The 24,671-nt window shown below is 42.0% G+C and overlaps 1 protein-coding gene across 5 annotated transcripts in view; it reads left to right on the top strand.

The window, feature by feature from the left end:
• PAMR1 (peptidase domain containing associated with muscle regeneration 1) overlaps positions 1-24,465 on the top strand; it is a 96,001-nt gene extending 71,536 nt beyond the window's left edge. For 3 of the 5 annotated variants that reach the window (XM_019551825.1, XM_019551822.1, XM_019551824.1), the window contains exons 8-13: positions 10,831-11,031; positions 14,953-15,165; positions 16,793-16,859; positions 19,808-20,040; positions 21,946-22,238; positions 23,413-24,465. In XM_019551825.1, the coding sequence (XP_019407370.1) occupies positions 10,831-11,031; positions 14,953-15,165; positions 16,793-16,859; positions 19,808-20,040; positions 21,946-22,238; positions 23,413-23,949 (1,544 nt within the window). In that variant the 3' untranslated portion in view covers positions 23,950-24,465. The remainder of the gene's footprint in view (positions 1-10,830; positions 11,032-14,952; positions 15,166-16,792; positions 16,860-19,807; positions 20,041-21,945; positions 22,239-23,412) is intronic. The other 2 variants (XM_019551823.1, XM_019551826.1) reach the window with 2 other exon arrangements.
• The last annotated feature ends 206 nt before the right edge of the window (positions 24,466-24,671 follow it).

Below are 24,671 nucleotides of genomic sequence, written 5' to 3'. Positions count from 1 at the left end.
TGGAGTACTGCGTCCAGTTTTGGGCTCCACAATTCAAAAAGGATGTGGAGAAGCTTGAGAGAGTCCAGAGAAGAGCCACGCGCATGATCAGAGGTCAGGAAAACAGGCCTTACAATGACAGGTTGAGAGTCATGGGGCTCTTTAGCCTGGAAAAGCGCAGGCTCAGGGGTGATCTGATGGCCACCTATAATTTTATCAGGAGTGACCACCAGGTTCTGGGGGAATGTTTGTTCACCAGAGCGCCCCAAGGGATAATGAGGTCAAACTACTACAAGACCGTTTCAGGCTGCCGTTTCAGGCTGGACATAAGGAAGAATTTCTTTACTGTCCGAGCCCCCAAGGTCTGGAACAGTCTGCCATCGGAGGTGGTTCAAGCACTTACACTGAACACCTTCAAGAGCAAATTGGATGCTTATCTTGCTGGGATCCTACGACCCCAGCTGACATCCTGCCCTTTGGGCAGGGGCTGGACTCAGTGATCTTCTGAGGTCCCTTCCAGCCCTAATGTCTATGAAATCTATGAAATCATGTAAATCACATTCTCTTTCTTTACATCAGTTCTGATAATATCCATTTTAGGGATGAAATAACTACCTATTTTTGTAAATGCCTTTTTGTTTTGTGGGTAGGTGCTCAGCATAAACATTATAACCAGTACTGTTCAAGCAGCCATTTTAGTAATCTTGCCCTGAAAACAAAAGTTGAAATAGAAAAAATAGAAGGTGATCAAATCAGTCTCTTCCAGACTAAAATCTAACCTGATGCAATTTAGCACTGTTGGCTTCAGTGGAGTCAGAAATATACCAAGGCTCTTTATTAGTGAATGGCATTGAGCTCTGGATAGGTAGAGCTATTTAGAATATTTTTGTCTGAGTGATTTTTCAAAGGAAAATTTACTTTCTTCTGCTGAAAAATTATTCTCAGCTCCATGGCTTCCCCCCTTCTTGACAATATATTCAGCAAGTTTCTGTGTTGTCTAGACTTTCTAATTCCCTAGACCAGGTGACAGTCTTTTGGGAACAAAGTTACTGGCTCCAAGGGCTTTCTCAGCTGCTCTGGCAGACTGCCACAGACCTGAGGTTCCTAACACTTCCAGGATGTGTGGCAGCTCAGCTTCATCCAGGACCCATGAACTGCTCAGCTTCCTTCCTGCAGAGCTGCTGGGGCTCTGGACAGCTCCCAGAGGCTTGGAACTATTCAGTGAAATGAAATGTCTTTTTGGCTTTCTCTAACTGACATTTTTGTGGAAAGGTCCAAAATTTTGAATTTTCATTTAATTTCTGAATTAATTTTGTAAATGTCCTACAGAATTGGAATCCCAGCTAGTTATATATACACATCCTCCAGAAGTTCTATGTATGAATTTCATTGGATAGGATGTCAACATATTACTACCTTTGCAGGTACCCCTCTGTCTTGATCTATGGTGTCACACTTGAAAGAGGTGAGAGTCATTCTTTGAGGCCCATTCAGTCCTTGGCCTCCCTGCTGAGATTGCCAATGCACCTTATGCAAAAGCAATATTTCATGTTAAAAGAAAACTGGCACAGTTTGCTACTTATATTAGCCCAGAAGCCAAACTCTGACTTAGGACCATGTGGCTGGATCAACTTTGATAGCAGCATTATTAAAAAGCTCACAAGAGCAATTTAAAAACACACAAACACACTTTTATTGTCTCCATGCCTCATATTTCAAGGGGGGTGGACTGGAAATTCAAGCCTCAGATTAGGGCCACTGATGATAAATAAGATGTCATCAGGGGATGCAATATATTACTAATAGCACATGCATTATCTAGAAATGTATTGCAGATATATATATTTATGGCATTCTATTGAAAAAGGGAACCCAAAACAAGAACAACTACTTCAGCAAGGAGTATTCAGAGAACAGCGGGGGAGAAAAAGTGCATCTGAAGAGATGATCTGCTTTCTCTCAACAGAGATAAAATGAACATGAAAACCATTGATAAATGTCAGATGATTTGGAATTGAGGAATATCTCCCTGATGTAACTGAAAAAGGACACGCATCAGCACTGTACAGCAAAAGCTGTGTTAACCGGCACTTTATTAGCCAGAAAACTCTATTAACCTGCATCCGAGGGACCCGGCAAAAGTGAAACCGGAAGTACCACTTCCAGGGGACTACCCGTTTCGCCACCATGAGCCGAGTTTTTCTTTGCCACTTCTTTGGCCCACAGCCCAGGGCAAAGCAGCCTGCATGGGGTCCCCCTCCCCATCCCCCAGCACCCTGATGCCGGGGAGTGCACTAGATGGTGCACATTTGATTAACCGGAATATTTGATTTGATAACAGAGCGTTTACTGCACTATTAACAATGGAACACTGGATTTAAAAAATCAGGAACTGTCTGTTAATTTATTCTAGTTTTTCTCTGTCAAATAGGGAATAGCTTAATATATTTCACATAAAACAAACGCATGTTTTCCTTTCCTAAGACACATAGGAAAAAGACAGGGAGAATAAGATTAAATGTTACTATAAGTCCATGAATATATTATATAAACATTTATTATAGCACCTCTTTAACAGCAGCGTGGTCTGAACTCAGCATTTCTGTTAGAAATTCTTGCCACTGATACCACTTTGGGCTTTTATATTATCTGTTTTCATAAGCTATCTAGGGTCAGGCTGGGTCCATACTTGACTCCTACTGCAGTCATGGGGGTCATGTTAAGTGTCTAGATAGATTGCTGTGAAACTTCCAAAAAAAAAGACAAGGACTGTGTCTACACAAGACACTGACTGTGCAGTCATTACTGCGCAGTTATTTAGTACTTGTATAAACAAGTTACTGTACTTGTATGATCAGGATTACTGTACAGTAGCATCATGTCACACTTCCTGCCATGTGATGCTACTTTTGAGTAGTAGTGAGCTACTGCGCAGTCAGCATCTCATGTAGACACAAACAAGGTGTAGCAAAAGAAGGAATTCTAAAACCTGGGAAACATCTATTAAGTAATCTATGTCCCTGCTCATCACTGTAGGATCATTGTTTCTGAGGCATTTTATAGTGCATTGTCCAACTGAGATTTGAGAAATCTGACTTTTCTATTTGGTAGCTATTAATAGATCTAATACCCATTCATTTGGTCAGTCCCTTTTTGAACCTGTGCTAATATTCATTACTAGGGCTGTGCGAAGTTTCGGTCACTGATTCAATTCACTGGAGATTCGGCTTGATTCAGTGGGCTAATCTCCAAATCTGAACAGAATCAGGAGACCCTTTAATCTCTCTGAATCAAATCGGAACTCTTCGAATTGATTTGGAGAGATTTGGAAAGGTTAGATGATTCGGACATAGACACGGCTATAAATATTTTTTCTAAATACCTCAAGGTACCAGGCGGTTTGTGAATGCTGATATGGTGGGGTGGATGGAGTGTCCCACAGGGGCGGGGGGAGGGGAGGTCAGGGTGCTTGGCAGCAGACCTGGAAGTGGACCAGAAGCTCTTCTGGTCCACTTCCAGTTCTGCTGGTGCCTCTTGGGTCTGGGGGTGGGGCACCCAGGGTCCTCTCATGATCTATTATTGAACTGGGGAGGAGGGCGTGGGGGTTGGGGGAGCTCCCCTGCATGCTCCCCGGTGTACCTGGAAGTGAACTGGAAGTACCTCTAGTCCACTTCTGGGTTTGCTGCTGAGCATGGGGAGGGGGGACCCACACTCCTGTGGGACACTCCATCTGCTCCACCATCACAGTGTTCACGAGCCGTGCCTGGCACCTCAAGGTATGTAGAAAAAACATTTAAAGCTGTGTCTATGGCCGAATCACTGATTCTCTAAATCAGCATCAAATCTTCAAATTTGGATTCAGCCAAATTGAATTGGAGACAGTGATCTGAATCAGCAAATCAAATCACTGTTCCTGATTCAGGCTGAATCCGAATGGAATATGGCCCATTTCACGCACCCCTTCTCATTACCCAGACTTTATGAGATTCAGTTTGTTCACTTGGGCATTCTCTTCTAATCTCACTGGGGAAGGAATATAGTCTAAGTATCCCAGTCTGAAATCCTAGACATGCTAGAGCTACAGTTCAGATTTTGGCACTTGTCTCAATTTTGTCTCAGATACATTATACTTGGTTACAGGTGTTCTTGTGGATGAGTCTTTAAACATCAAGTTCCTCTTGATTCTAGGTTAGCACTAAATAATCTATTGTACTTTCTACTTGTACTTTTGGACTGTAGTGTACTTTTCTACTTGCTACTTGTTCTCCGGTCTTTGATCATACTTTCCTCTACCATGTGCCAATTAAACTAGTACAGCAATGTTATAGCTTCCAAAGCTCTTTGAGAGGAAAGGCAAGGTATTGTTCTTATGAAAAATGTGCAGTTACTGCAAGTGTACCTAGCTTTGCAAAAGACATTGCATTGATACCAAGTACAATGAGTATGAGGCTAAGTAGCACAAAGCCTACTAACCATTGCTGACTAAGACGGAAAGTCCTTCTCCCACAGTTTATATAGATAGTATTTCTTTCTTGCTGCTTTTCTAGTCCATGAAAACATGCTAATGCTACACCTTCTTACTAAGGCTGTGCAAGGCTTCAGACAGAGCTTCAGATCTGGAGAAGCTTTGGATGCTTCGGGGTCCGAAGCAGCACATCTGAGTTGAAGTGTGGGCCTCGTTAGGCTTCCCGAAGTGGTTCAGAGCCACCTCAGAGATCTGGCCATGGGGAATAAATGGGGAAACAATAAAATATCTATAACATTCTTGGTTTTTGTCTGATTTGGATGAAATTTTCAAGGATGGTAGACTCTGTAGGGAGCATGAAGTCTGCCAAGTTTCAAGAAGATCAGAGCAGGGGTTTGGGGGGAACTACACCCCAAATTTGTGAAAGCAAAACTTATGTCACATCTAGGTGTTACAACATAGTGGGGTGAAAACTGCAGGGGTGGTGGCTCTTCCTGAGGCCACAAAGCCTGCCAAGTTTCAAGAAGATCAGTGCAGGGGATTGAGAGGGAACTGCCCCTCAAGCTGCATACAAGCAAAACTGGTGCGGTGGGACTGACCATGTCTGTCTTGGGGCGGGGAGGGGAGACACTGCTGCAGGCCTGGCTGCTAAGCTGCTGTGTTACCAGTTACCAATCAATCAATCATGATTCACTCAGGGACCAGGGACTCAATACACAGGACCTAGCTACTACATAACGACTTAACGAGCATCAATTAACACCTACTACAAAACCAGGCTAAGGAGAGGGAAGACTCAATACAGACAATCAACTGCCCCAAGACAGATGTCTTGGCAGGAGTTTTGTCTGTCAGCAGCTCAGGGTGCAGGGCCCCAGACCCCCCTGCACCAATCTTCTTGACAGCTGGCAGGTGTCATGGCCTCAGCAGGGGCCACTATCCCTGCAGCTGTCACCCCGCTGTGCCTTGACACACACAGGGTCACCCATGGAACAAGTTTTCTTGTCCACAACTTGGGGTGCAGTTCTCCCCAGACCCCTGCACCAATCTCCTTGAACCTTGGCAGGCTTTGTGGCCTCAGGAAGAGCTACCACCCCTGCAGTTTTGATCCCCCCTGTGTTGTAACACAGCCATGACATGAGTTTGGCTTTCAAGAATTTGGGGTACAGTCCCCCTCAACCCCTTGCACCAATCTTCTTGAAACTTGGCAGGTTTCATTCAGCAGAGGCTACCATCCCAGCAAGTTTAATCCAAATCGGCCAAAAAAACCTACAAAGTTATAGATATTTCATTGGTTCCCCATTGTACCCTATGGCCGGATCTCTGAGGCGGCTCCAAAGCTTTGGCCGGATCAAGGTGGAAACTCGGTCTGGAGCTCTGGATCGGATCGCTACCATCTGAAGCAGCTGGATCAGATTGCTGATGACTCACACAAGCCTACTTCTCACCACATGAAGGCTGCAGTTAAGACAGGGCTGTCCGACTTCTGAGTGGCTGGGGTCTTTCTCGCACATGAGCCAAATGCTATATTGTATGGGCCCTTCTCTGCTGTGCTGTGCAGCCATGCTGCATTGATGCCCCCCTTCATGCTTCAGGAGACCCTGCTGGGCCACACTAGTGCCACCATACTTTGCAGGGTCTTTGGATCCCTCCAAGCCCTCTGGCTATGGGCTTCCTCAGCCCTACAGGTCATGCTGCCCTACCCCCAGAGGCAGGGGCAGACAAAAGGAAGTGGAGGAAGGAGGGAGAGCCTGGAGAATCTGGCAGTAACAGCAGGAGAGAAATGTGGGGAGTGGACTGGGAGTCACAGGTTAGCAACTCAGGGGCTACATGCAGCCTGTGGGCCCCCCGTTAGACAGCCCTAATTTACAAGTGTCAGAGTTCAAAAATTAGAATCCTAGTTTATTAGGAATATTTGATTTCAGATACCGAACCTTGTGCTTAGTAGCTAGCAAATCAGTTTACTTAAGGACATGAGTTTAACTCAACCCAGATCTTGAACAGAGTTTAGTAGCTGAGGAGATGCACATACAGCATGGATGTGTTTACATGTGATGCTACATTGCTGTAGTGACGTGCTCTGGTAATGTAGCATCAGCGGGCGCAAACCATGACTCTGATGCAACATCGCTGTAGTGATGAGCTACCTTGCTATAGCTTGTCGCTACAATGACATAGCTGCTAAAAATAACCATGCGCTGCTGGGACAGCACAATAAAGGCTGTTACTGCACTATCATTTAGTACTTCCTAAAGTAAGTCATGGGGGGCATGCGTAGATGTGCCCCATTAGATGCAGATGACTAGATTAGATGGTGGTGGGTGGGAACAAGGAATACAATTTCTTTTAAAAGGGTTACCATTTAAAAAAAACTTAGGAAAAATACCTGCACAAATCAATGGCATGGTTGGATATATCCCCAAAACAGCAGAGAATGTTGAAAGGCTTTACATCTCTGACAAAGGAGGCAGTCCTAACATACAAATGAACTGACTGTACAATCTGAAAGAGATGAAAACAACTCAGGTTCATGCCATCCACATAAAGAAAGGAGAGCATTGTACAAAGCACAGAAATAATTAGGATTCCAATAATTGATAAAGACTTTATTGCAAAGAAATGATTACAAAGCAAAGGAAAATGGTTACCAGAGCTGTCTGAATACCAAAGAGAGGGGGATGAAAGGGAAGACAGTCTTATAAGAACAAAATCAGGGAGAAAGTCAGAGCTGTCAATGATAATATAAGGGTAATTTTAATATGATTTAAACTCTGATTATTACAGAAGAAAATGCACCATAGTAATACAGTTTGATGAATGCACCACAGTTTTATTAGTTCAATAACAGCAAAAAATAACTAAATTGTTCAAAGAAAGGATAAAAAAGAGTAACACAATGGCACAGGTCAAAGAACAGAGCAGAGATCAAGATTAATGTTTGAGAATATATTGGATCAGACAAGAACAGACACACAGCAGATAAAGGTATAGATAACAGAAAGATTCTCTCTGTTGATAATACTCAGTTGTTATGCTGTTAGAGCACATTGTAGATGTGTTCCCCTTATGAGATGGGGAGAGGGTATTACCAGCTTGTTATCTGGTATTATTTATTATTATTGTTTCTGGTATTACCAACTTATTATCTGTCAGCTGTGACAGGTAGAAAGTAAAGCAATTAACCCAAAGTCACACAATAGTTCCATCACGGAGTCAGGCTTAGAACTCTGGATCTCCACCTCTTCACCCTGTGCACAGTTCTCTAGATAACAATGACTGCATTAAGTTAACCTGTGCACAGAAGGCAAATTTGATCTCTTAGCTATGACATGGAATACCAGACCAAGAGATTAGAATGGAGTTGTTGAAAGAGAACCAAGGGAAGGAGAAAAATGGAAAGGTTGCCAGATTGGGAACTGATACAATGTACAGGACTAGAAGTAATTCTTCAGTACTTAAGATATCAATAGATTCACAAAGTCTGTGGATATTCATAAAGTCTGTGGATATTTTTTTTTAGAATGGATCCTGAAGTTTGGAAAATACATCGTAAATTAGGAAAATCTTCCATAGAGCTGACCTGGAATTCAGTTGCAGATTTGCCTAAAGCACTGTATCTGGCCTAGTTGCAGAAAGCTATCTTGCTCTCCTAACCACAGATTTCAGTGGGCATGCTTACACGTTCATTAATGTGCCGCAATTACGGCACATTAAGTTTAGTACCAGTAATGACAGGTACTAACTTAATGCACTGTAATCAGCACTACTGTGCATTAGCACAGGTGAACATTTTTTTTAGTGATGTTATGCGCTTTAGACAATTGACTGTGTATTAATGCATTAGCATGGGCTTCACCCACCATGCTAATGCTCAGTAGAATTAGTGTCCTGTGCTTGAAGCATCTTGTATAGACATGCCCGGTGTGTTTTACAAGTATTTATGTATGGACTTTTTATGTATAGCCTGTCATCTTATATTTACATACAAAGAAACCTCATTCAATACAGTCTATCATTAAGCTGCTGCCAAAAGCAGCATGTGCTCAGTAATGAAAACCAACCTTGAAGTTGATTATATGCAACCAACACTAAGTATGACTATAAAACACACAGCCCATCCTGATGAGAACTTTTTTCCTGGGGGTGTGCAAGCCCCAGGCCTGGCATCCTTGGAGTTCAGATGCCACCTAGTCTTGCTGGCTCCTAGCCAAAAAGCTAATGAGCAGCTAGGGGGAAAGCGCAAAAGCAGTTGCCCCCAAATTAGTACAGCCTACCTGAATAAGATATATATTAGTACCCACTGTGCTCAGTCCCCACCTCAATGCTAACACTTTTCAGAGTCATGGTGAGCCACTACATTGGATACATTTCAACTTCTTCTTTACTACCACAGCTAAGCTGTGCCTTTCTTTCCCATTTCCAGTGATTCCTGTTTCTTCTTCAGCCTCAAATGTCTGGCAAACATTATTGTGTTTATTTAGTTGGTCTAATAAAAGATATCACATTTATCCAAAGAACCATGTCCGGCAAACATCATCAAATGGGACCCCAAACAGTTCACCCAGAATCCCTGTTGCCCCCTCACTCAGCCTACTGCATATGATTAGCGTGGTCCGACCCTCCACAAGGTGGAGCCAAACTAGGTTGCCCTGCACCTCATAGTTTCATAGATGTTAGGGTCAGAAGGGGCCTATTAGATCATCAAGTCCAACCCTCTGCCCTGGGCAGGAATGAGTGCTGGGGTCAGATTACCCCATCCAGGTGTCCGTCTAATCTGCTTTTAAACACCTCCAAGCAAGGGGACAGCACTGCCTCCCTTGGAAGCTTATTCAACATTTTGGCAACCCTCACAGTAAAGAATTTTTTCCTTGATGTTCAATCTGAATTTGCTCTCTTCCAGTTTGTGGCCATAATTTCTAGTTACCCTGGCAGGCGCCCTGGTAAACATAGTATTCTCTATTTCTTGCTGTCCACCCTGATGAGTTTGTAGGCGGCCACGAGATCACCTCTGAGCCTCCTCTTGCAGAGGCTGAAGAAGTTCAGGTCTCCCAATCAGTCCACATAGGCATATAATTTTTTTGAAGAACCCAGGACTCATGACAAGAACAGCTGGTTGCAGTCATGAGTTGGGGCGGGGGGGGTGCTAATTAGTACATGGATCCTTTGTGAGGGGTATCTGGTGTACACGCACATACTGAGCAGTGCTGATCTGTGGGGTCACCATGGCTTGAAATTCTGTTGACTCTGCTGGAGCCTATGCAAATTACTACAGATATGTTTATTTCAAGGTCAGTGTTTTCAAATTTGCTCCTCACTTCCATGCACTCAGGGAGAGCAGGGTCTGACAATAAGGATGGAGGGAAGGGGCTGCAGGGGAAAGAAGCTGGTAGGTGATCAGAGGACAAAGGGGCTACTTGGTTCCCTAGATTTATCTTCCCTGCTGTAACAGTGAGGGGGGGACAAATTCAAGGCAAACTTCCAATAATTAAATTCTATACCTGGAAAATCATAACAAATTAATACATTTGACATATATAAAATCTAATTATTAGAGGGTCAGCTTATACTCAGGGTTGTCTTATATTTGAATAAATATGGTAAATTAGGATTCAGAGAAAGTCATGAATAGAGTAACAGAAAATGCAGAACCCAAACTCATTGGCTTCTGTAGTGCATCTGTGAAGATTAGGGACCCATACAGACTGAAAGGTAAACAGGCAGATGGCTAGCTAAGCAGATACTGACTGCTGTGTTCTCCATGCTGATGAAGTGAGCTTTCCTTAGTGTGATACATCTGTTATTTTCCCTTTGCAACAGTTATGTTTTCTATGGAATTATCAGTATTTTTCTAATAGGATAAATGCAGTAGGACAGTTCACTATAATTTATCATTTTCAAGGTTCATTTTTAGTAGTGTGACTGTAATGTTTGTGTCAAACAAAGCTGAAAATGTTTTTTCCTGTACGAGGAATCTGAAAGGATATATGAAAACGGAAAAAAAAAATTAAAGAATTTAGATATAAAGGTTTCCAGACTCTTAATTCTGTTGGTTCCAGATTCCACATTCTGTTTAGCATTTCTCTGTTGAGAAGAGTAGTATTTCATTTAACATTCCTCTTATGATAGATCAAGCTCTGAATAGTGGTAATTTAGCAATTTTAAGGCATCGGTCCAGAAAGCACTTTTGCATGTGTTAACTTTAAACACTTGCCTAATCTCATGGAAACAATGGGACTACTAATGTTAAACTCATGCAAAAGTGTTTATAACTGAAAATCTGCATCTACCTGTCTTGTAATTTTGATTCCTGTGCCCATTTTAATTTAATATATTTTAATATTCTAAATAAAGTATCATCCTAACACAGTCCTTTTTTTGTAATAAAGTGGATTTTTTTGAAATATCTGAACTGTCAGTGGTGATGTGTAGGACTCCAGGTGCTCCTGCTCATGGTACTGTGGAAGGAGATGACTTTAAATACGGGGCCCAGGTTTACTTCAAGTGCAACGCAGGTTACAACTTAAATGGCACCCATGTTGCCTATTGTCAGCTTGATGGGAGTTGGTCAACACATCATCCTGAATGTGGTAAGGTCACTTTAAGTTTTGATTCATATCATGTATTGGCCATTGAACTGTCATGAAATCAATCTATTGGATTTTATTAAACCAGTGTCCAAGCTCAGCAGGAATTTGACAGATCCGTGACTTGATATGATGTTCTAATGTCTCTATGGTCTTAAGACACTTTGGTGGATCTGAATCTGGTTTTCTGTTTCTAAATCTGAAACTTGTATGTTGTTTCCCAGCCTTGCAGTCCTTCCTCAGGCAAAGGTCCCATTGAAAGACTGCTAAGCTTGGAAGTGTACATTGCACCTGAAACACAAATGAGGGCCATGCAGCTTTTGGCATTAATGAATCCAATAGCTATTTCTAGCGTTGTTGTTGATCTGATATTTCATACAAAGAGATGTGTTGCACTGTGGAAGTGATTTTTAGGTGGTTTACTGTGTAGAGGACAGAGTAATGGGACAATAGAGATTTTATACCCAGGCAAAATTAGGAACGGAGCAATGCTTTTTTGTCAGTGTTGCCTTGCTGCTGGAAGAGCCAGTCCTTTATTTACCATCTAAAACCTATGTCTCTCCTTATCACTCACTATCGCTAAGTAGTCTACTATCAATTCCTTCTTCCTAACAGGTACCTCCATTTAAGTCATTTTCTATTAGATTTATTTTCCTCCTTGATTCCAGAATGCTTTGCATAGGTTACAGCAGTGCTTTCCAGTAGTTTGCAAAAGTGCTGTACCAACAAGGAGAAAATATTTTGATCAGTGTTTGAAAATTGCTCCTATAAGAGCTCCTGGAGGTCATCCAGCAGGAACAGGGCATCTTTCTGGCTAGGCAGACATTTTCCAGCAACAATAAATGCTTGAGGCTAAGTCTGTCAGTCATCCTCAGTAGCGTCAGTACTTGTCCAAAATTCACCTCTTCACAATTATCATTGAAGCTCATTTTAACACGTTCTCTTTCCCAGTTCTTTTTCCCTCTGTTTCATCCTTTAGCAAAGTCTTTATCCCATATACATGATATATCCCAACTTGACCCTATGTAAATGATAGTACTTTTATAACATCAGCTATGTGCAGGCTGCAATAGGAGAAGAAAGCCTTTTTCAAGTGTAATCAGCCAGCTTGTTTCATTCAGAGAAGTTCAGCTACTTCTAGAAATACCAGGACTCTCCTAACCATTCAATGATGTCATGCTGGACATCATTGTGGAAAGTAGCATGCAAATAAAGTATTACTCCTGGGAGTGCTTTCCTTTCACTGCTTTACAGGAGTAGGCTGATAGAGGAGGTTTCCACCTGCTCGCACCTTCTGTTCTATAGACATGACAGACCAGATGACAAATCCACAGTACCCACAGACAGGTCAAGTATTTGTAGGCATGTTGAGTTAGGAATATCTAAAATTGTTGTCTCCAATTCTTTGCCCTTCTGTGACATCACAGGGTGGTGGATTGCAGTATTATGAGATGTGACTAGCTGTACCATACCTGATACAAGGTCTTGTGAAAGCAATTAAAATAATTTGTAGACAGAGGGATAACAAGGTAGGTGGGTCTCTGGGGTAGCTGTGATACACAGAGGCAACAACAACTTCTGGCTACTGTTGCATCACTCGTATGATTTTGTGGCTGCTGTAGCAGCTGCTATTTTTCTGCCTACCACCCAAGTTAGCATCTGGGACTGCCCTTGGTTGACTCCACCTTAGTGACACTACTGTCTGTCTATACGCATGAACGGATGTTAAGGTAAGGACAGGAACAATGGAACTAAGCTAAAAGCAGGCAAAGAGCTCCTTTGCTCCCTCATCTGGGCTAAGGAAACCCATTTTTTCCCTCCTCCAGCCTCATTAATATGGTCCTGCTTTAGCAAAGAACTTAAGTATGTGCTTAACACATGTTATAATAAAGTTAATCACTGTTCAGCACAGCACTCAAGAATATATTTGACTTTAATTGCATGCTGAAATCCCATTGAAGGAAATGTTAAGAGTACACAGTTAAATGCTCTTCAGGGTACTTAAATATGTGCCTAAGTACTCTTGACTTCAACGGGATTTAATTAAATGCATAAGTGTTTTTCTGAATAGAGAAATCCCATGAACTGGTGTTAAGCAGTCAAGAGAACAAGAAGTAACAATAGCAAGAGGAATTCTCTTAAGGCTTCCGGGATTTGCCCAGAAATGGAGCAGCAACAGCTTCCAATGAGAAAAGAATTATCTAAGATAAGAGTTGAGAAGTCCTGATCTGAGATGCTGACGCAACAAACAACACTGAAAGAAATTTAGGTTACCATTAGCTTCATAAGAAGATGAGGGCAAATAAATCAATAGTCGTCAAAGGGAAAAGGATGTTCCTGACAAGCAAATGACTTTTGTTTTAAGGTTTCCAATATGGTAATGCAAACAGAGAGCTGAGGAAATAAAGTATAGGAAAATTAATTATCAGCATCACTTTAAGCAACACTGCCAACAAGCTGTAGGCTACAATTTATGGTTTTGTGGGGGGAAAAGAAACATACACATGTACAAAGGGAAAAGAAAATTAATGAGAGGTGGTATGGAGGAGAGGAAAGAAGGTTTTAGAGACAGAACCTAATGTGAATAAGAATGCAGTTGTGTTTGTTTCAGCCAAGTGAGAACTAGTTTTCTTTACATACTAGCAGGCATTCACCTGGATAGCTGAGATCTTTATATCACTGTAGGAAAAGCAAGGAAAGGATGAAAGGAATCGAGATGACCCCAAATACAAACAAAAATAAAGTTAAATAGTCAAGCTCTATTACTCAAGCCCAGTAATCCAGTGCACTATAGAAAAGGCATGGACACACATGCATTTGGAGTTGTTTCAAAACAGAGGAGATGCTGATCTGTAGTATGTTGCATCTATTACATTGTGATAGTTAGATAGAGAGATACCAATATAGCAATATTGCTCCAACTTAAACTGGATGAAGAAGCGTTAAAGTTAGGCTGTTCTGTTTCATTTGTATTGTTCCGGGCTTGGTTGCATGTAATGGTTAGACTATAACAGCTACTGCATGGTTCAGAGCAAGAGTCCCTCTCCCTTTTTTAAAACAGCTCCCAATGTATATGTGTCCATACCAAAGTATACGTAAATAATCCTGTACAGATCAATAAAAAGCTCACTAGGGGCATCTACACATGTGCTTTGCTGATGAGTAGGCTAATTAGCTCTTCAGTAAAGTGTCACTGTCTACATGTGCACTGGTAGTAGGGTGCAGTAAACTAATTAACTCTGCTGTAAGATAGTACTGTATTGGGGACAGTGCAATCCTATGGCAGAGTCATTATGTGTGATCAAATGCATGTGTAAATGGTGACCATGGTTATAAATAGCTCCCAGTCAGCTCAGCCAGCTAGGTGCCAGACTCCTGCTTGACCCTTGTGCCCCAGCCAGCCCCCCTGCTGCCCAACACTGCCACCTGGAGCCCAGGGCTGTTGCCCCATATTCCTGGCTCTGGTGTTAACTGGTCCATCCTGGTTCAAATTGCTGCTGCCCCAGGTGCACTTGTAGACACTGCTCCCAGGAGCAGTTTTCTCCAGCTCAAAGTGCTCCAGAGTATATTTCTGCATGTTAAGTGCATGTGTAGATGCACCTAATGGATAAAATTAAGGTTTTTTGCTTGATACTGGCAGGATTTGGGTCTACATTACATTTTTTTTAATGTTCCAGAATCTTTCAGTTTTAACAAAATATAAGGTAATATTAGTATTTTTTTTTCTTTCTAAACAATGACAATGTCCCTTCAATATTTTAATGCTTTCTAATTCTGGCATAATGGTTAATTTAGAAATAAAATCAGCTAAGTATAGATTGTGTAGTAATGTATGCATGCATGGACTATGAAATTCATGCTCTAGTATTAAAAATAAATACTTTGGATTTTCATAAAATCTTAAATATTTTTCCCTTTTGTCAGTTCTGGAAGAAAAAAACTGCTCAGACCCTGGTGGCCCACTCAATGGTTACAGAAAAGTAGTAGAAGACACAGGGCGTATGAATGGACGCTATGCAAAAATTGGCACAGTCATGGCTTTCTTTTGTAACAACTCATACGTTCTAAGTGGGAATGAGCAGCGGACCTGCCAGGACAATGGAGTGTGGTCAGGGAAACAGCCGATCTGCATAAAAGGTAGTTTACACTCTTTACAATATCTCATAACTATTTTAGGGATGTTTTCTTTATTGATTATTTTTTGGCTAAAGAGCCAGCTTCCTAACAAACCTCCCATAAAAGTTCTGAGTGACATCTGATACTGAAGCTGAGAGTCTGCCGACTCTTTCTGGTGGCTGAACTTAGCCAGGGAAGATGCTAGTGATTCCAACTGATGCTTGTCTTTAACAAACCAATAGGAATGTATCTCATTTCCCGTTTTTGTCCTGTTCCTGCCCCTCCCCAACCTTCATCTTTGGGTCAAATATGGGTAGGATTAGTGAAACAAGTGAAGACTGGAAGACAATTAAAAGAGTAGGCTATATATATTTTATCTCACTGCGTCCACTGCTCAATGACTAGTTCTTTCAAGTCAACAGGACTACTCATATGAGTAAGGGTCTACTCAGACTTCCAGTTCAGATTATAAACCTATATAAAATCAGGCTTCCAGTTCAGATTAAGATTCCAAATCCAGTTAAGATTAAATTCAGTGTGGCCCTTAAGCACAAGCTTAAACCATGTATCCGTCTAAGCATTTAGGCATACATGTTAATGTTCTGTTATATAGGGAATAACTGTGTCAGTGTGGGGCCTAGTAAAAATGTGCTTGTAACCATGGTAGAATGAAGGAATTTGAGAAGGGAACTGTCTGATTATTTCCCAAAAAGTGATTTGAGCAAAAGGGAGGACTATTTGTTCATCTGGGATTTTATTATTTTCTGCATTTTAATGACTTATGTTATCTGCCCTGAGGATGGAAAGTACTTCTCCCCTTTCTCCCCTTATACCTTTATGACATTAACTTCAATAGTTACAGAAAGATAAATGCTTGATATTAATCACAAGCAGTCAAGTATAATAAAAGAACACAATATATGAACACTCAGACATATAGATGACACACATCCTGCAAAGAAGCCTTCAGTCAATCCACTTGAGTGGAGGGAAAAAGGTTTTGGTACAATCAGGTGAATTCACAAAAAAATCAAAAAATTATTTTCACTCAAAATAAGTGTTATATGCAAGTGTAAAGACTTGGGATTTCTGTCCTGTTATCTTGGGCAAACTGAGGCCACTCTTATCATGCTTATTAAAATAGGATCCTCTCAGAACAGATTGGCAGCTATCTGTCACATTCTGCTGCTTTTGTGGCATATTCCCAGTCCTCTGGATTCTCCGTGCATGTCCAGGCAGATGGGGGCTAGGCTTTCGTATGTGTCATTCTATTTCAACAAACATTCACTCAGATGTCAAATAATCAGTTGTGATGTTTTAATTATTGTCTTAAGAAAGCTTGGGCAGTGATGTCCTACCCCTGTCTAAGACAGAAGATTACAAAGATGACTACAGTAGGAGAGGCACAGACAGATTAGTGGGGAAAGTGTTCTTGTGCTTGGAAAGAAAGTTGGGATTATGTTCCTAGTAGACAAGGGGAAAAGCTGCTATATATATTTTTAAATGCATATAACAATATCTACTTACTGCTTCTTTTCTTAATCTAGTTTGTTATTGCTAGTGACAGGAAAGGGTGGACAGGTATTTGAACCATAACATTTGAGCTCTGAACATGGAAAAGGATTGTGCAACATTGTATTTTTTCTAGCCTGCCGAGAGCCAAAGATCTCTGACCTGGTGAGACAGAGAGTGCTTCCAATGCAGGTTCAGTCAAGGTGAGATTGAAATCCTTCTACTACAGTTTTAGGAGGAAAAATGTGTTCTTCCCATCCCTGTGTGCTTTATGTTGGCTGAGCAGCCATCTCATGAAATGTTTTATGAGAAGGTGCTGGAAGGTTAGGCTCATTAAAGTACAGATGTCCAGGCAGCTGGAGAGAGCCAAGAGGAAAAGTACAATTAGAGGTGTCCAAACTACAGTTAGAATTCGGGTTGTGAGCTGTAATGGTGAACAAGAACTCCCCATAGATTCTTGGGAGCTACTGGTGTTTTCCGGTGGACTTACTAGAGAAGTGAGGGGGAAGCCATCCATGTCTAGGCAGCTGCAGTAGGTTCCATTTACCCAAAGAAAGACAATGTGCTAAAGGGGAAAGCTGGATAAACTTGGATGGAATGAGGGCGAGAGAGAGCAAGAGCAAGAGGGAAAGGGAGGAGGAGGAGGAGAGGGCCTGTCCTGAACCTTGGCTTATTTCTTTAAGAAATAAGACCCATATCTTTCTAGAGATTCCTCAATGTACAGACTAATTAACATAGCCTATTTTAGTGTGTCTCTCTGCCAATCTGCAGGGCTGATGTGTATTTTTAAAGACAGTGAAAAAATTGACACTGTCTTAACAACATGAACATAAGAACTGCCAACTACTAGGTCAAACCATAGGTCCACCTGGCCTAGTATCTGTATCCTGTGTCACACAGTGGCAGAGAGTGGATGTTGAAAGGGAGAGCGAACTGGGTAATTGTTTCTCTTCAGTTTTCCCTCCTATCGTTAAGAGAATTACATTGTTGAGTGTACACTCCACCAAGGCACACAAATGGCCTTCATCGCCATAAAGTGTCTCGGAATATCACCATCACAAATTGACTTTTTTCTCATAATATTCTTGATGTTCCATTTTACAAATGTGTTAGTAAAGGACAGGATAGAATATGACATTTCTGGACAGGCTGGATACAGGAAATACCAGGCATCCTACTGGAAACTCATTTCCTTTCAAATATTAACTGATTTTGTGAAGTTTCTCTACAGGCAACCAGATCCTTATGCCTTTAAATGTTATTTCTTCTCAAGGGCATGTTGTCCTAAATGATAAGGAATTAATATATTAGTATAATAACATGTATAGTGAAAAGTTTATGGTATATGGCTAATTACATTTTTAGGGTTCATTGAAGTTTTCAGAAATATGTTCTATACTTTGTCTAATCAGTACAATATCTGAAGTTTAGTGACTGCTGCAAATAGATAGCCAGAGATAATTAATTACCATACTACAGAGACTAAGTGGATGATTATCAAGTTATTTTTTCGACAAGACATTTTATTAATAGATACCTAATAATGCAGGGGTGGCAAAATATGGCCCATGGGCTGGATTTGGCCTGTGGAGGGTCACCTGACTGTATCTGGCCCATCGTGCTCTGCACGGGCCTGAGCCTCACGCACTGCCACCCAGGGCAGCCTGCATCATACTCCACCCAACTCTGGCCAGTGTTCACAGCTTCCCAGCAGGGCTTCTCCCAGAGTGATTGCAGTCACTGGGGTACTTCTTGGCTCCCCCACCTCCAGTGGTTCCTCCTCCTCCTGCCCTGTTGTGCTGCTCTGGGCAGCAGGCAGTGCAGGGAAGCCATGGAGACATGCACCAGGCACCACATGGTGTGGAGGAAGCTGCAGCTGGGTGGCTGCTGCCCCAGTGTGCAGGGCTCCAACTTCAGCTCCTGGCCATCTTCCACCCACCCACTCAGCTGCCTGGTGTGATGAGCACTGTGGGTGGCTGAGTGGGTAGAAGGTAGCCAGGAGCTGAAGCCAGAACCCTGCACATCCCCATGGCTTCCCCAGAGCAGCACAGCAGGGACAGGAGGAGAAGGAGGAAGAGCTGCTGGAAGTGGAGAAAGCTGAGCAGTACCCAGGTGGCTGCAGTTGCACTGGGAGCAGCCCTCCTGAAAAGCTCTGTGCACTGACTGGGGCCAGGGCCAGGGCTAGGACAGGTAGGAGCGCAGTGTGGGCTCCTTTGCAGGGCAGCAGCAGGGCAGATGCAGGGTGGGAGTCAGACCACACTTGCACTTGCACCCCGATAGGCAAACCCTGCTTCGCATGTCCCTTTCCCCCGCCATCCCTCCCTTCCTTCTCCCACTGCCAGCCAGCTCCTGAGACCTAGTGCAGGGGCAGCCCCCCACCCATCACACACACATGCACACTCACCTCCCCCACACACCCATCCCATACCCCACACATATTCCCCACACACAACCCCCACCACTGGAGCCCCTCCACTCTCCTCACACACAATATACAAGAGTAAGACTTTATTTTGAGCTATTATGCAATTGCCTGTATGTACACTACTCAAGAAAACACAAATCAGGACAAAAAATATATTTTGAAATAAAATTAAAATATGTTACAGTAGATGTTTCATATTTAGTATGATTTGTTTTTTATCTATGCTTTGTTAAAATGACATCTTCTGAAAGATTTTGTGTGTGTGGCCCTTAACAACTTTTTAAGCATCCAGCCAGCCAAAATAATTGCCCACCCCTGTAATAATGCTTATTAAAACAGTTTCTACAGAAAAGTGTGTTTAAGTTCTTATCTAATGCTAATTAATTATATAAATAGCCACTGTCAATTTATTTTAAATATATGATATCACATTACTTTTGTGAATGGTAATAACATGAATTATAACTCCTTCACAGACTCTTCCTAGGTAACAGGACATTTTCCAGAAAAAAGTAAACTGAAAAAGAAATATAGACTGGCTGAGCTGCATGTGGGAATATTGTTAAACTGTACCGAAGAGATTTTTTGCCTCATGCTTCTACCATATGAGCATAGTAGTTATGTTTTCAAATGATGCTTGACACAGCTGGTGATAAAGCAATGACAATGACTGTTTCTTTTTTTGTCATATCATTATTAACTCATGTTCTTTGTGCACTGAAACAGGGAGACACCTTTGCATCAGCTCTACTCATCTGCATTCACCAAACAGAAGCTTGAAATCTATCCAACCAAGAAGCCAGCACTTCCATTTGGAGACCTGCCTCCAGGGTACCAACACCTGCATACTCAGCTTCAGTATGAATGCATTTCTCCTTTCTATCGCCGCCTGGGAAGTAGCAGGAGGACTTGCCTGAAGACAGGAAAATGGAGTGGAAGAGCCCCTATATGTATTCCAAGTGAGTCCCTGAGAAAATTGCACATCTCCCTTAGGAGGTCTGTGTTCACCTTAGATAGTTAGAGGCTCCTAAGAATGTAGGCTGCCTGTATTTCCAGCTTGGAAAGAAGAAGCAATGAAACTTCAAAGATAGATGACTCTTTCTAACCACCCACAGACCTTATGTAGGTGACAGCAAGTGTGGTGCTTTCAGGTGTGTAACATGCCAGCAGCCTTTCCAATCATCTAGTTCAGCAATAGAGATAACAATGTTCTCACAGGATTTGGAAATATGTTGTTATTATTTCATATTTTCCTGTACAGTAATTTTGTTCTTGTTTTTTCTGTTTGACAGAATTTACAAAACTTTCAGGACAGAAACAAAAAAGTACCAAGCTCCAACTTTACTAAGCCCTCCTAAAGATGGGTTTTATGTTGGAAAATTTAATTCTGGATGAAAACTTGTCCAGAATGAATGGGTATTAAACTCTGGGACTTTTAGAAAACTCATTACTTTCAGAGCCCACCTTCACTAATTTAGAAATGTCATAGATTCATAGACTGTTAGGGTCTGGAAGGGACCTTGCAAGATCATCGGGTCCAGCCCCCCCGTACTAGGCAGGGAAGACAACTGGGGATCAGGTGACCCCAGTAAGGTGCCTGTCCAGTCTCCTCTTGAAGATTTCCAGGGTAGGTGATTGCACCACCCCTGGAGGGAGTTTGTTCCACAATCTGAATACCCTAACTCTGAAGGAGTTTTTCCTAAAATTGATCCTGAAGTGGTCTTCCAGGAGTTTGTATCCATTACACCTGGTCTTTCCCAGGGGTGCCCTGGTGAACAGTTGTTCACCAAGTTCTTGATGTACTCCCCTGATGTAGCAGTAAACTACTACCAAGTCCCCTCTCAGTCCCCTATCATGCTAAAACCTCTGGTTCTAAGGCCTGGTTGATTCTGGCATGGTTGATTATGATGGGTTTTTGAGTCTTATGTTGCGCCTAGTTGTGGACGGCCAGATCCAGAAGACCATCTGGGACCAGGAGTGCACAGTACGCAAGTGTTGGGAAGCCAGAAGCCAGGAGGTCAATCTGAGAAGCCAATAAGAGAGCTGGAGGGTTGGGCAGCATGTTAGATGGCAAGCTGGGTCAGGTAGCCAGGAGATCAAGCTGGGGTTTGGGTTGAGGTGGGGTTAAGAAGCTGAAAGTTCAGGCAGAGCACAAGTCTGAGGGTGATCCAGGTTGGATAGCTGAGGGATCAGAGAGACCTGGTGAGCTGGTGGAGGTACAAGCCAGGAAAAATAGCACAGCAGCCTAGGTACAGGTTAAACCTTGTTGCCCAGACTTCTGGATCAGAGGTTTATATTGAAAATAATGGAGGGTCAGCTGACCCTGCCTAGCCATTCCAGTGGTGGAGAGTGGGTGGGTGGCTTGGCCCAGATGGGAAGTTCTGGCCACTTGTGTCCAGTATATGCGGTCAGCTGGGGAGGAGACAGACTGGGATAAGCAGCTGTGCCAGGAAGGTTGAGGCTGTAGGATCAAGGCCACAACCATGGCCTGACACCTATTGGCTTAAATAAAGTTTGCTTAAATTACAGCTATGGTGTAATAATGATTCATTCAGCTCTTTGTGTCATTATATAGTTATAGGACAGCCTTATAAAATTTTCATGAAGTTTACCAGCTCAGGTACAAAATTTACATCCCTGATTTTTTGTCAGGAATTCAGATTAAAAAAACCCTAATCAACTTTTATTTTTGTACCAATGCTTTTTCCTCAATGAGGAGCTTTGCAAGTCTGAGGTAAGAATTAACTGGTAATATTTTCCACTAACCAAAGAAGCCTAGTTCTTAAAGCACACCCTACTTGGGAATCAAGAAGTGAAGATGTGCTGCTTGTTAAGCATCTCATTCAAGGTTCATATTTTCACAGTCTGTGGAAAAACTGAAAATGTGACTCTTCAGAAGACTTCATCTATCAGGTGGCCTTGGCAAGCTGCCATTTACCGGAAAGCCAATGGAGTAAAGGAGAGCAGCATTCGGAAAGGAACATGGATCCTGATCTGCAGTGGAGCCTTGGTAAATGAGCGCACTGTGGTTGTAGCAGCACACTGTGTCACTGATTTAGGGAAGACTATTGTCCTCAAGACAGCAGAACTTAAAGTTGTCCTGGGGAAATTCTACAGGGATGATGACCGAGATGAGAAGACCATCCAAAACTTACGGGTAAGTAAGCCTAAAGGATCATGAAGAAGTGCTTAAGACACAGGTGGGCAGTGACTACATTAAATCCTTAGATTTTGGCTAAGCTTGCCAAATTACCATAGAAAAGTTGCCAGTCAGTGCCAATTATGATCTCTGTTTCTCGTGAGAGAGGTGCTTGTTCACATATTTCACATATGAGGCCCAGATCTTTGCAACTCCAAACTTTGGACAGTTTGTATTTAACTCCAGATCCAATGATACTTTAAAATGATGTGATTTTCCAAATTAATTTGGGGAGATTTTTTGGTTTTCTGTCAAAAAGCAAGGATATTCGGGGCTGATTTATTTATTTATTTATTTATTGGACCAACTGTATAGTTGGGGGAGATCTTAGACATGATTTTGAACACCAAGTACTCTCTCAGGTCTGGCAAAGAAGTGACTCAGCTTAAGCAGGTAGAACAAAGGCATGAGAAAGTCAACAATTTTGAATGATTTTCTCTTTTTAAGAACCCAAGTTTATTAATATATTCTCTCTAGTTAGGTATGGTCATTTTGTTTCATTTCTTACATTACTTTATGCTCTCCTTCTCATACCCAATGCTAGCATTTGGTGGCCAGACTATTTTGCTGATTATTCCTGACTATTCCTGATTAAACAGTCTTGCTATACAATTCCTGCCCCATGTGATTTCTTTCCTGTGGCAAGAAACAAAACGTTAGGCTTTAGAGTTTTATTGGATTGCATAATGCAGTTACTTTCTTTTCTTTTTTGGTGAATTAATGGAAGAAATTCTGTAACATCTATTTTAATTTAGCTACAGGGACCAAAAATTATAGGTATATATAATGAAGATGACATTCAGAAGGTGGTCATGCACTGAAGGTGTGGAAAATAAAATTGCTCTGAATGGCTTTCAAATGGCTTCATCTTGATGAAAAAAAATTGACAGTGTTTCATAAATTTTTTTTTGCTTGAAGTAAAGCTATTTTTGAAACACTTGAATTGTTTGTATGTCTCTGCTTTAAAATAGCTATTTGAATGCATGGTTATTGCATGGCAAAGGAACATTTGCAGGTTGCAAAATCATCTGAAACAATATGGGAAAATACTATACAAAAGTTGTCTATCAACTGACTGTCAACTGTCCATTGTTATTGACCCTGAAAATTTCCCATTCTGGTTTCTCCTTAGATTTCTGCCATCATCGTGCATCCAAACTACGACCCTATATTGCTTGATACTGACATAGCCATCATAAAACTCTTGGACAAAGCCAAAATCAGCAGCCGCGTTCAACCAATTTGCCTGGCATCTGCTCATGACTTGGCCCCATCCACGGAGGATTTAAAAATAATGATTTCTGGCTGGAAGATATTGGCTGATATTAGAGATCCCAGCTACAAGAATGACACAATCCGCATGGGAGCTGTTCAGATTGTGGACTCACTGTTGTGTGAGCAGCAGTATGAGGATCATGGAATCCAGGTCAGCATCACTGAGAGCATGTTCTGTGCCCAGCGGGACCACACAGCTTTTTCTAATATCTGCCCTGCTGAGACTGGAGGGATTGCAGCCATCACTTTGCCAGGAAAAGAGTCTCCTGAATTAAGGTGGCACCTGATGGGATTAGTGAGCTGGGGCTATGATAAAACCTGTAGCCTAGAACTCTACAGTGGTTACACTAAAGCTGTTCTATTCAAAGACTGGATTGAGAAGAACATGAAATAAAAAGTATAGGTGGAAAGGGCTTTTGATAAGTGTAGTAGCATCTCTCACAATCTCTGCTGCTTTAGACTTTTCCCACCGATGAGCCGGATCTGGAATAAAGTTAAGACAGATGCCCTGACAATTTGTCATAGGATCAGCTGTTCACTGAAGCTACTTAACCAACAATGTAGGCTCTTTCTTTGTGAGAGAGGGGTTTGATATATTTCAGCTTTCCTATCTCCCTTGGTGGGAAGATGGTGCTCAGCTAAGCTCAGCTCAGCTCCTGATACCTGTAGGCAGGATGGCCAGTACTGGCTGAATCCATCTGTGGTTTATAAACACCTGGATCAGGGGATCTGTGAGAGTTTCACAATAGGTCATAAGTGTGAGAAAATTAGGAGGTTGGAAAGAGTAGTCTGAAATAATGGGTGAGTTTGTTATGGTATATGCTGTCTGTATTGCCATAGTATGATATATTCTTTTTCCCTCCTAAGTACTTTACACATTTAAATAAACAAAGGTTGTTTTTAACCTATATACCCACCTCTGCTATTACTGTTATTTAGTATCCATGAATCCCTTTTGTGTCATATGCCAGAGGCCATCTTCTACTGCTATGTGCATGTTTGTGGCTTTCACTGGGGATTTCCATGTACAGTGAAAGGCAGAATTGTTAAAAAATCTTAAAGAAGTGCAAATAACTGGCAAAACTTACAATGCATCCAGCTCTGCCATTGGTTTAC

This window comes from Crocodylus porosus, unplaced genomic scaffold (genome assembly GCF_001723895.1).
Source record: "Crocodylus porosus isolate Cpor-Errol unplaced genomic scaffold, CroPor_comp1, whole genome shotgun sequence".
NCBI lineage: Eukaryota > Metazoa > Chordata > Crocodylia > Crocodylidae > Crocodylus > Crocodylus porosus.
The sequence above is the reverse complement of the archived record's forward strand: the minus strand, read 5'-3'. Positions and strand labels throughout refer to the sequence as shown.